The 12166-nt window shown below is 41.2% G+C and overlaps 1 protein-coding gene across 1 annotated transcript in view; it reads left to right on the top strand.

Annotated features, from left to right (window-relative positions):
• Window positions 1-1333: 1333 nt before the first annotated feature.
• The window catches only part of DHX15 (DEAH-box helicase 15), a 41027-nt gene continuing 30194 nt past the window's right edge, over window positions 1334-12166 (top strand). Inside the window, exons 1-5 of the mRNA XM_042811589.1 lie at window positions 1334-1490; window positions 5331-5673; window positions 10048-10241; window positions 11064-11223; window positions 11626-11844. Coding sequence (XP_042667523.1) covers window positions 1426-1490; window positions 5331-5673; window positions 10048-10241; window positions 11064-11223; window positions 11626-11844 — 981 coding nt within the window. The 5' untranslated portion in view covers window positions 1334-1425. The remainder of the gene's footprint in view (window positions 1491-5330; window positions 5674-10047; window positions 10242-11063; window positions 11224-11625; window positions 11845-12166) is intronic.

Below are 12166 nucleotides of genomic sequence, written 5' to 3'. Positions count from 1 at the left end.
ACTCTTGCAAGTAGCTAGGTGAAGGTTGTTGTAATCTCTGGCAGAAAGGCAGGGAAAACAGGCAGGGAGGATGACTTGGAAAACATGTATTTTTCATCAGGTGTACCTAGATGATATGAACAGATAGGTTAATATTATGGTAGTAGGTCTCATTCCTATCTTATCTAAGATATCAATTTAAACCACTACTGCAGCACTGAGAAAGCATGAAATATACTGGGAAAGCAGGGAGGAACAGAGAAGAGAATGTCCAACAGTAGATAAGCATCAAGAAATGTCCTTTCCAGAAGCTCTAAAAAGATTGCCTTTTATGAGCTATGCTGCATTATCAAGTGACTGTTTTGGAAAGCAAGGCAGCTGCTAAGACTTAGAGGAGAAACAGCTGAAGGAACTAGTTGTGAGAGCACAGGGGTCTGCCTAGGAATAAGAGTGCTCCTATCAGTGGTGAAGCAGCCCACATCCCTTTCATTCAGGGCATCTCATTTAGGGATATCTCGTTTATGACTTCATCTTCTCCTGCTCAACCTCATCTCTGCCTACAGTCATGGGACAAACACAGCTTGCGCGGATGGGTTAACCCAGCTCCTGGATGGTGATGGGGGAGGCTGGAGATGAGGAACACAGGTCAGGACACAGAAACAACCCTGAAGACAGGTTTGTTGGAGCCAGCCTGAGCCATAGATTTCTGCTGGAAATGTGAAAATAAAGCATCAGTGTACAAGCAAAACCTGCTAACTGTATTGAGAAAACAGCACTTTTAGCTCACGTGTCTCGCGCACCTCAGCAGTTGTGTTACTAAACACCAGTTTGCGTTCACACCTGGAGAACTTTGATGTAATAGCAGCAGCCATGCCTGTCGGTGCTAGGGACGTGGGCTTCCCTTGTGCTAGCGATCCTAAATGCACGTGCCTTTAGAGCCTGTAGTCTGAATGTCACTGATTTTCTCGTTTCTGCTGCTTCAGATGACTTGTGAAGGATTGCCTTTTTCTACACCCACGGAAGTATGCAACGGCCCACAAAAACTACGCGCCAGCAGTATCCTGCTCTTAACTTCCACCGTGGAAACTCCCTTTCTAGTGCCTGCCTGTCCAGGGGAACGGAACGGACTGCGGAGACGAGTTTCCCCCGCCTCTAAGACAGCACCCCGAACACACCTCGACCTAACCGCCCACCATGGGGCTGGCCCGCCCGCAGCCGTTGGAACACGCGGGGCGGGGCCGAGCGGCGGCTTCGCCGAGCTCACTCCCGTGCGCGCGCGCGGCAGCGGCTCGCGCAGCCCCGGCGCTTCCTTCCGGCCGCCATTTTAGTGGCTGCGCCTGGCCTCGCGGCGCCGCTGCCGTTGCTGCTGCTCGAGGAGCGGAGAGCGCGTCCCGCCGTACCCGGCCCCGCTGTACCCAGCGGTCCTCCGCCACTCCGGCCGCCGTCATGTCCAAACGGCACCGCTTAGATCTGGGCGACGATTACAGCTCCAGCAAGAAGCGCTCTGACGGGTAAGGGGCAGCGCGGCCCGCGGCGGGCGGGAGATCGGCGCCGACCCCGCGTAATCCGCTGCCCATTCTGGGCCCAGGCCGCTCCCTGCTGGACGGGGCCTCCGCCGTGCAGAGCGGCGGGAAGGGATGGGAGCGGCGAGGCCCGGGTGCGGCCCAGCTCAGGGCCTGGGCCCGGCCTCGGCCTTGCGAATGGGGGAGGCGGATGGCGGCGGTGGGGAACGGGCGGGGAGGGGAAGGAGGGGCCGCGGGCCTGGTTGGGCCGGGGGCGGTGGGGCGGAGCGGCTTGGCGCGCACCCATGGGGCTTTGTGTGCGGCCCACCGGTATCTCCTTCTCCGCGTCTCCTTTTTGGTGCCTTTCTGTCGTTTTTTTTCTGTGGTAAACGTGATCCAAGGGGTCAGCGTGAGGTAGCGCCTGTTCAGTGCCTGAGCGGGTGGGAACGCTACTCCTTTGTTAGCTGCCTGCGCCGGGTGCCCGGCGGGGATGCGCCTCGTGAGGAGGCAGTGCCAGGTGGGGTTGGGGCAGGGTGTCAAGGAGGGAGGAGGTTTCTTTGTTTTGCCCAAGTTCGTTTTAGGACTCGATGCACCAGCTTTAGCGGTCTTTCATCGAGCGGTGGGAACACAGATGATGTGCCGTTGCTGTTTTAGTGCAGTCTTTTTGTATTTTATATTCCCTAGTCTTGGTTTGGGAGTGAAGGGCCCCCGAAGGCTGCAGTGTTCTGAAGGCTCAGGAAGGAGGGTTGTACTTATCTGTCCTGCCCTTCTTGGGAAGCACAGAACCCATCCTGAATCTGCTCCTTCCTGAAACTCAGCAGCATTGTTTAGGTGAGAGAGTTGCTCTGAGAAAAATGCTTATTCCTGCTCCCAGAGCTTGCAGGAGCTGAAAGTCTGCCACAACAGTTGGCGTTTATTGATGAACAGTCTTGATGCACAACTTGCCTTTTTTTCTAAGGGTGAGTTTGTGCAACTCCAGTTTACAGCCACAAGTGTAATGCATTTTTCTCTGCTAAAGAGAAAAGAATGCTTTTTATTGACCACCTAATCCCTGCATATAGGAGCACCGTAATCTTTTTTTCTTAAATGAGTTGAGCTGCTTATTTCCTCTACTGCATCTTCTCCTCATTTGCCAGAAGTTGATATAACTCCTTTGTGTATACGGAAAAGTCGTGCAAATTCACTTTCTGTTATCCATGGATTTTTGTGAAATTTTCAAATGGTGATGTCAAAATTGTGTGTTACTAGAATGTTTCAACTGGTATGTTTTGGTTGTATGGATAATGAAAAGTCTGTTGGGGACTGATGGGTTTTGTATTTCTGAAAGTTTTATAATTTGACATTGTTTTTTCTGCCATTCAGAACTTTGACATTTCCTAAAAATTGCTATCAGTGCTCAACAGTGGTACAAAATTCTTATGTAGAGGTCTCTGGACCTTATTGCCCCTAAAACCTACACAGGTGCAGGATTTGTGTCCCTTTGTCCTTTCCTCATCTGCTAATAAAAGCTTTAAATGGCATAGGACTAAGAGTTGGTCACAGTGGACTTGTTGAATTTATTTCTAGTATTCCTTGAGATCTTAGTTCATTTAGCACAAAGCACACTACTCATCTTTCATTGTCCTGGCTTATGTAAGGGTTGGTAGATTTTCCATCATACAGAAGGCTGAGATGCACAGATTCTTGTTACCAACATGTGTATTCTTGTCATATTCTGCACAGTGTGGCTTTATGAAATTTAATCGGTTTTGGAACTGGATTAAGCTGAATTAACTCCTTGAATAGATACCACATTGTGTACAGAATAGCAGCATACCTTGCCTTCAACATGGATCACCTGGCTACAATGTAAAATTATATTGAGTTGTTGTATGTTCTTTTTCGATTGAGGTCTGTATCAGTGTGTGGAACCCTGCATGGCAGTGATGCTGTAGGTTTGCAGCCTTAGTAGCCTGACACCATGTCTGTTATCTACCTGTCTTGAAGTATTCTGTGAAGAAAAAGACTTCTGGGAAAGATGGAAATTGTTTGAAAATCTGTTACGGTGCTGTTGTGCAAGTTGCATACACACAATTTAAAGCCTGATAGATTTTTTTTCTAAGCATATTTGTTTGGTGTTGTGACATTGCATTTGCTGTGTTAGTGTGATGGTATCATTTTCACTGATTTTGTTTTCTTATGTAAAGAGCAGCAATGTCTATTAAACTGCTTTTGTTTGCACAGACTGCAAACAGCTATTGTTGTGTTGCCTTAGTAGAGGCGAAAATGCATATCACTGATGTTAGATTTGCTTAGACTTCTGTTGTGATGAATAGTGGCTTAACCTTATTTCTTTTCCATTTGCAGTTTTATGTGCTCTAAGTAATTTTTACTGTTTTTTCATCAATTTGTGTTGTATGAGTGGGCATAAGGAGTTCAGGTAGCAAATCAGGCAACCTCAAATGAGAACAAAAATCCAATGAACAAATAAATTACCCAACAGAACCCACGATCACCAGCAAACTCTTCCCATTTATGAAGATCGTTATGAACTTCATGGACAAGACGAATGCAATTAAGTTCTGATTCTTTTACATTAGTTGTTTGGTTTAGGGTTTATGGTCAGTCTGTTAAGTGCAGAGATGAGGAGTGACTTAAATGTGACATTTTCTTAATGAAGGAACTGCCAGAAATTTTAGTGAAAACACTTGGCAGTGTAACTGTCATTCTACCTGTCCCTTGTTTTGATGCAAGACATCTGGTGTGCATGCTAGATTTCAGTGATAGTGGAAAGCTGAGAGACATTTTTCAGGAAAATAATACTATTCAAAAAGAATATCAACGATTAGATTTGAGGATGTGATGTGTGGTCTGTTTTTTTTCTGTGCTGACATCTGAGCCCCTCTTTCATATTGTTCTTAAATGCTTGAAACAGAGAATCAACTCTCTTGGTTGACCTTTAAGTAGACTTTTTGACTTATGAAATGTAGATAGAACTTGATAGGTTCCTTTTCTGGTTCCAGTGAACAGCTGGAGGAGTTAATGAGATAACAGTGACTGGGGAGTAACAGTTCCAGTTTGGTTCACACTTGCTGTCCATTTAATTTACTCTAGCTAGAAATTTGCTTATTACTCTACTCTAGATCTAGCTCAAAAGTTTCACAGATAAAAGTGCCAATAATGTTTTTTATTGTAGTGGTTTAAAATGTGATTTAAAAATGCAATTTCTCTATTGGTAAAGTGGATCTTACTTCAAAGTGCTAAATCATGATATGTTTTGGATTTTTGTTGGAAACGTGCCTGCAGTTCTTTGGGTAAATGTGTTATTAGTTTTGGGTCTAAGTTTCTAACTCAACAGTCAGAGTTGAGTTAAAATTGTATGGAAGAGTTGTGAAAGAGAAAGTATTTTTTTGAAGTTTCAAAGTAGTTCTGGCGTATTAGGATCAAACTTTTTCAGGGCTCGTTTCTCATCTGTTTCTGTGGTTGGCCTAATTCTTTTGTTAACTAGGCAAGAAGAGTATTAATGGTCATATTTTTGTGCACTTGCAGGAGGAGTTGTGAGAAGTCTAGAATACGTAGCAGGTTGCTAATAACTATTAAATGAAGAGGGTCAAGATGGTGCTCTCCATAGTCTTGCTTATGACAAGAGGAACTGGCAGTAATTGTGTATGGTGATTAATGCACAGTATTAGAAATGTAAATGGTTGCGCTTTGTTTGTACTCCAGAGAACTGTTGGAAGGAATCACTGAAGTATTTGGTTTATATTCGCTTTGTATTAGAGATGTTTAAAACCAATTTGTGCTCAAATTTCCTCATAACATTTAAATATAGAAGTATCTAATTTTCTGCTCTTTCCTAACTCATTTTAGGAAGGATCGCGATCGAGACAGGGACCGTGATGACCGGAAAGATCGTGACAGGGATCGTGACAGAGACAGAGATCGTGACAGAGAAAGGGAGAAGGAAAAGGAGCTGCGAGCTGCATCTAACTCTACGCTCATTGCTGCTGGGTTACCACCTATGAAGCCAGCAATGATTCCACACAGTATTAACCCTTTCACAAATCTACCACATACACCTCGTTATTATGACATACTGAAGAAACGACTACAGCTTCCTGTCTGGGAATATAAAGAAAGATTCACGGATATTTTGATTAGGCATCAGTCATTTGTGCTGGTTGGAGAGACTGGGTCTGGTAAAACAACACAGGTGGGTTCTTACTTGCACTTGCAGAACCACAGAATGGCCAGGGTTGGAAGGGACCTCAAGGATCATGAATCTCCAACCCCACTGCCACAGGCAGGGCCACCAACCTCCCCATTTAATACTAGACCAGGCTGCCCAGGGCCCCATCCAACCTGACCTTGAACACCTCCAGGGACGGGGCATCCACAGCCTCTCAGGGCAGCCTGTTCCAGCACCTCACCACTCTCTCTGTAAATAATTTCCCCCTGACATCCAACCTAAATCTCCTCTCTCTCAACTTAAAACCATTTCCCCTTGTCTTGCAGTTATCAACCCTTTCAAAGGGTTGATTCCCCTCCTGTCTGTAGGTTTCCCTTAGGCATTGAAAGGCTGCAATGAGATCACCCCAGAGCTGCCTTTCTTTCTCCACTTACTGTGGAATTCTTAAAGGTTGAGATGGTTGCTAAGTGAGGGGGTTGGAACTTCGTTTGGTTTCTTTGAAAATCATTGTGCAAAACACCTCATAAATAACAAGCAAAACTTATTTGATGAATGTTTGATTTGCTCAATGAATACAGAAATACTTGAGGAGAATCTTTTGCCTTCCCTTGTTTTAACCTAGTTGTGTTCTCTGGCCTTATCTTTTGTAGGCTCTCTGGTAATAACATGTTTGGGAAATGAAGATAGGTTTTTTTTTTTTTTTAACTGTTAGACAGAAGTGTACTGATCTACAAACTGAGGTGTTGGCTTCAAGTTTTTATCCCTTTAGCTGTTTATGTAGACGGTTGCTTAAAAGTAGGAAAAACGTTGCAAAAATAAGATCACGTTAGTGTTTTGTGAAATGCAGTGCTACAGGTATGAACTTAGTGGGAATATCAGGTCCTGATTTGATGTCTTCCTCAGTGACAACAGAGATGCAGAGCTTCACCAGCCCTTAAGAGTTTGGGGGATTGGGAAAATGGGGAGGACACAAGGAAAGGCATGCTGTGTTGTGTTTATAGCAGGACGAACTTGCTCAAGTCTTGAACTGTTCTCTGGTGTGATGTTTAAAATATTTGTGGGAAAATGATGTTAAAAAGAGCTTTGTTCTATAATCTGATGAATGCCTTTCATCTAAGACAGTTAGAAACTGAAGGATACATTCTAATCTTCATAAAATGGATTATAGCTAACTTACTGTGAGTCCTAAAAAAATTTTTTATTATAAAATTTGGTAGTCTGGAAAATGTGAAGGACACAGTACAGTGAATACCTTTTAGATCTATATGCTTGAATGTTGTGATGTTTTGTGTTGCTGCTTTTTTTTTTTTTTTTTTTTTTTTTTTAAAAAAAAGATGCATCAGCTGTTGAATTGTGTTACTGCTTTACCTCTAATTTATGGAAAAGACTTAAGAAACCCCATGCATCTTTCTTAAAAGTGGGACTTAGGTTATCAAAAGCACATAAATTAACTTGGAGTCTTCGGTGCTTCCTATGAATCCTGGCCTTGTGAGGCTGCTGATCTTCTGAGTCCCTCTGTAGGAATGTATCACTGAAAACGACCTGCTGTCAATTAGGGAAACTGTTGCTTTGAATGTGATAGTGTTGCATTCTTAATGCTTAAGTCCTAAACAATTTGATGAATGATTGTCTTGCTTCCATCTCCTCACATTGATCATAGCACACAATATTCTGTGCTTAAATATTCAAATGAAATATGTACACGAGCTACTTAGCTTTTCTGGTAGAAACTTAGCATCCATGGAAATCTTGTGGGAATTGTCCTTCCAAAGTGATTCTTAACTTTCATGGCAAAGAGGCTGTAGTAGTTGCAGGACTTCTGAGTGAGCTGCCATTTGGCAAGTCCTTCCCCCCCCCTTCGTAAATCCTGTTTTTTTGCTTCAGTCTTGATAAGCCCCAGGTTTGATAAAGTTAGGCTCTGGCAGTGGAACTAATAGGAAGAAATGGGAATTTTCTATGAAAGCCTTTTCCACAAACTTATTTTAAATTAAAAAAAAAAAAAAAAAGCAACCCCAACTCCACATTAAACTAAAGTGTATTTTATGTAGGCCACTAATTGTTCATCTCTCCAGTATTTGCCTTGACTTGCTTTGTAATTTAATCTTAAGCTTCTAAATTGTTTTCTTTAAACATTCTCAGACTAAGTTCAGTTTTGTAATTATGGAATGGATGAGTTGAATCTCATTTAGAGAAGTTAAATATGCTGTTTGCAATGTACATTCCCTTTTAAGTGTGAGATTATTTGTGGTCCTGCTGCAATAATTTAAATGTATTCTTTAGATAGTATAGTAGGGTAGCGTCTGCTTTTACTGAGAGTTTTAACTATAAGGCATAGGATGTTTTCCATAACAAGGAAGCCACTTTCCATTAAGTTTTTTCCATTAAGGCTCTGGAAATGTAGAAGCGGCATTATTCTGAGCATGGCTTTATCTCCTGCTGTCCTTGTAGCGTACAAGAGAGCTGGCTTGAGTGGACTCCATTATTGACCAATGAAAATTGGAATCCTACTGTAACTTTTAACAGAAAGCTCACTGGATTGAAGTATCTTGGAACAGGCAGAAAAACAGTGCTCTTCCCATTCCTGTCTTGCATTCTTTTTTTAAAAAAATGTGGCTTTTGGCTCGAAAATAGACTTGAACAATCTTCACTGCAGGCCTCTGTGTTTGTCTCTGCCTTTTTGTTTTTTTGGTGGTGGTTATCTTTGAAAGTCTTTGTATTGAAGTCATTGAGGTTGAGAGCTGCTTATCATTTTTTTTTTTTTTTTTTAATTAAGAAAATTTAGGATTTTTATAGGTAGTTTTTTTGCATCAGTGAAGTTAACTTTATGTTCTGTAAGATCTAGATGATGGAAGCCGTTTCATATTCCCAAAAGTGGTCATCAGAAATAGAAAATGGATATCATGGTCCTTTGTCTTTTCTAAAGCAGGATATTCTGGTGATCTTTTAAATCACATTAATGCGTTGAAATCCATGTAGGCTTTGTCTTTCATGTGATACCAGTGTTGCAGGTTTTGTTGTTTCCTGGAAAATGGCCTCTAAATTACTTACTTCCCTTTACTGTGTCCTGAGAAATCTGCTTTAAAGCTGATGTCTGGAATGGCTCTGTTTAAAGTTGAGAAGCTTCACCTCATTCAGAGTTGAGTTTTTACTGGTCACTTGAGAAGCAGCTTCATTTTCCTACGCTCCACTCCTGGGAAGTGTGTTTGTGCTACTGGGTAGGGTTCCAGATTCATGTCTTCAGTATTCATGAGCTGTTGCTATTTTTAGTTTTGAATAGAATTTCCTACTTGCATTTGTTTGTTCGGAGTTGTTAATCTTTGCTTTCTTTTTGTTTTTTGTACTTAAGATGGGGGATATGTTTTCCCTTTTAAGAGAAAAAACAGCTTTTCATTAGTCTACAGTTGTCTGTTATACATATATTCAATTATTTCCATTTTGCTGCAGAAATACAGTATTTGAGAAGAAAAATCTGCCTGTGTTACTTAAAATTACACAGCTTGTTCTACTGCTCTGTATTGGTTCACTGCACGAATGGTGACCCTTTTTTTCCCTGTAATTGTGAGCTTTTTAGAGTACTTTTAAAATCAATTAGGAAGGAGGAGTAGATTTTATGTCATCTGGAGACTTAGGACTGGAAGTTGTCTCCTCATAAAACACCACATGGAACATGTTAATATTAAATTTTCTTCAAGCTTCTACTGACCTTACAAATTCTTCTGAGTAAAGCTGTTTATTATTCCTGCTTTCCTGGAAAACCAGTGCCTGACAAATAAGCAAAGCATGTTGTTATAGGAACTGAAACACCAGGATTTCATATCTGTTTATAACAATGTCAAAGAACAGGAGTTAACCAAATGAGTGTAACTTGTTTATTTGTCATGATCTCTGGGTAGCCAGGTTTTATATAATTAAAATATTTTTGTTTAATCTACATTAATAAGCAGTTTTTTTTTTTTTAAGACACGAAGTATAACTTGTTTACTGTAAAACTTAAGGCACCTGACTGTGCTATTGATCTCAGTCCTGCATGTTAGCTTTAATCTTTTGCTTTTGAGCATGATGGCTGCTGCTAACTATCAGTGTAAGCTACTGCACTAACTATCAGTGTAAGCTACTGCACTAACTATCAGTGTAAGCTACTGCACTAACAGAGGTACTGTGAGCCTGTTTATTTCCTTGATAACTTGAGAGATGGTTACATGTTCGCTTAAGGAAGCGTGGTTTACTTAATTGTTGAATCTAACTAGTCTGTCTGCTTCCCTAGTCTGGACAGTTCTGAATGCCCAGTTGTCACCTCAGTGGAATTATAAATATGTTTACTTGAAATAACTACTCTGTTATATATGTTGCATCTGGCTATTAAAACTGTGGCTGAAACAGAATTTTTTTTCTTGACAGATCCCTCAATGGTGTGTTGACTACATGCGCTCGTTACCTGGACCAAAGAGGGGAGTAGCATGTACCCAGCCGAGGAGAGTGGCTGCCATGAGTGTGGCGCAGAGGGTTGCTGATGAGATGGATGTAATGCTGGGCCAGGAGGTTGGTTACTCCATTCGATTTGAAGACTGCAGTAGTGCAAAAACTATTCTCAAGTAAGTATGGTGGCTGTCCAATAAGGGACCCTGTGCAGGGTGTTAGCAAAGTTTTGAAAGGAATAATGAGGAAGTAGTAGTGAGTGGAAAAGAGATAGGAGCTGTAGTGTCAGATGAACGAAATATAGGCTGCAGGGTGTGGAATAGACTTGAAAATGGGTTGTTCTTAAAGGAAAGTTGTGTGTTGAGCTGACTTCTATCAGTGGTAACTTCATACCCAAAATAATTCTGGTGAAGTTTGAGTTTACTTCATTAGTAAGTAGAGGTACTAGTGAGCTTCAGGACTCATCTATGCTTAAATCTAGGGCACATAACTGAAGTTTGAGTATGCTCTTGTTTTTTTTTTTTGTCAGCTGTTCTAGATATCAGTGCTTTGTAGGTGAAACCGAGCTCACTGAATATATGGTTTGCAGATCACATTCGGAATGGTCAGCTAAAAATGAAACTGTTGCAGGAATAGTGTTTCTAGGATTTGAGTTGTATTTTTTTTTTTTCCTTTATTTTCCAGTCTTTAATTGTAGATCTGGAAGCTTGCCAGTAGTAGTATTAAAACTACTCATAAATGTTGCCAAAACTTGTTGACTTTCATTTTTAAAGCTTAGTCTGTACTGTGTCTCTACTGCCAGATTTCATTTGTACGCCCTTTGGTAACTTCTATCTGAAAATGTAAATGGATTTGTTGCTATGCTGGAAATAGTTTACTAATGCTTCCGTTCTAAAAATAAGGTTTATAAGGGCTTTCTTCAAGCAATCTAGTGAATAATAAGAAAGAAGATTCTTTATAGATCAGATTTAATAAATAGAAATTGTCTTTGTATTCAGGTATATGACTGATGGTATGTTACTTCGTGAAGCAATGAACGATCCTTTGCTGGAGCGCTATGGCGTTATAATTCTTGATGAGGCCCATGAGAGAACACTGGCTACGGATATTTTGATGGGAGTGCTGAAAGAAGTTGTAAGACAGAGAGCTGATTTGAAGGTCAGTAATGATGAAGCCTAGCAACATTGTGTTTAATCACTCTGGAGTGTCTGTGTGTTTACCACTAGCTAATTATAAAGAAAAATAATCAATTGACATAGATCAACAGGCTTTTTGATCTGTTAATGGTCAGCTGTATTAGAAAGACAATGCTAGGAAGGGCTTAGTGCAGTTTGTATTAAAGAAAATACTGGGAAGGCACAGTTACATCTGTACCATTCTGTATTTGATTAGGATGGGTTTTTTGACCTGGAAATAAAGGTGCTGTATTGAAGTGATAAAAGCATACTTAAATCATGGCTGGAATGGAGTTTCATTTCCTGCTACTGTATTTTATACATGTAACATTTCACAGGTTCTTGTCAACCTTTGAGGTAACTTTTTTGTTGTCTAAACCTACAGGTCATAGTTATGAGTGCTACTTTAGATGCTGGCAAGTTTCAGATCTACTTTGATAACTGTCCTCTTCTAACTATTCCGGGTCGCACCCATCCTGTGGAGATATTCTATACTCCAGAACCAGAAAGGGATTACCTTGAGGCTGCCATTCGAACAGTGATCCAGATTCACATGTGTGAAGAAGAGGAAGGAGATCTTCTACTGTTTCTTACTGGACAGGAGGTATTTTTTTTTCCTTTTTCCACACACTGTTTCATGCAGAAACTGTTTAGAATGGCTCTATCAGGTGGAAATGTTTAGTTTGCTTTATTGTTCGGATGTGGTGTGAGGAACTCTGCTTGCCATACGTTGCAGTTAAGTACTTGAAATGAATGCGAGATGTCTGTAAAGTAAAAGTTTTCATCTTAGTCGTTTGTTTCTGAAATAGAAACAGCATGTAAAACCCAGGTTTGTACTGAAAAGAACTCAAAACATCTGGGTATTTGGTAGCATGGGGGATTTGACTGAGAATGTAGTTTGTTCACTTGTGGATATGTGTGGTACA

This window comes from Centrocercus urophasianus, unplaced genomic scaffold, assembly GCF_019232065.1.
Source record: "Centrocercus urophasianus isolate 14NV4802_14NV808 unplaced genomic scaffold, USGS_Curo_1.0 seq_13, whole genome shotgun sequence".
NCBI lineage: Eukaryota > Metazoa > Chordata > Aves > Galliformes > Phasianidae > Centrocercus > Centrocercus urophasianus.
This window is presented reverse-complemented; position numbering and strand designations above follow the sequence as displayed.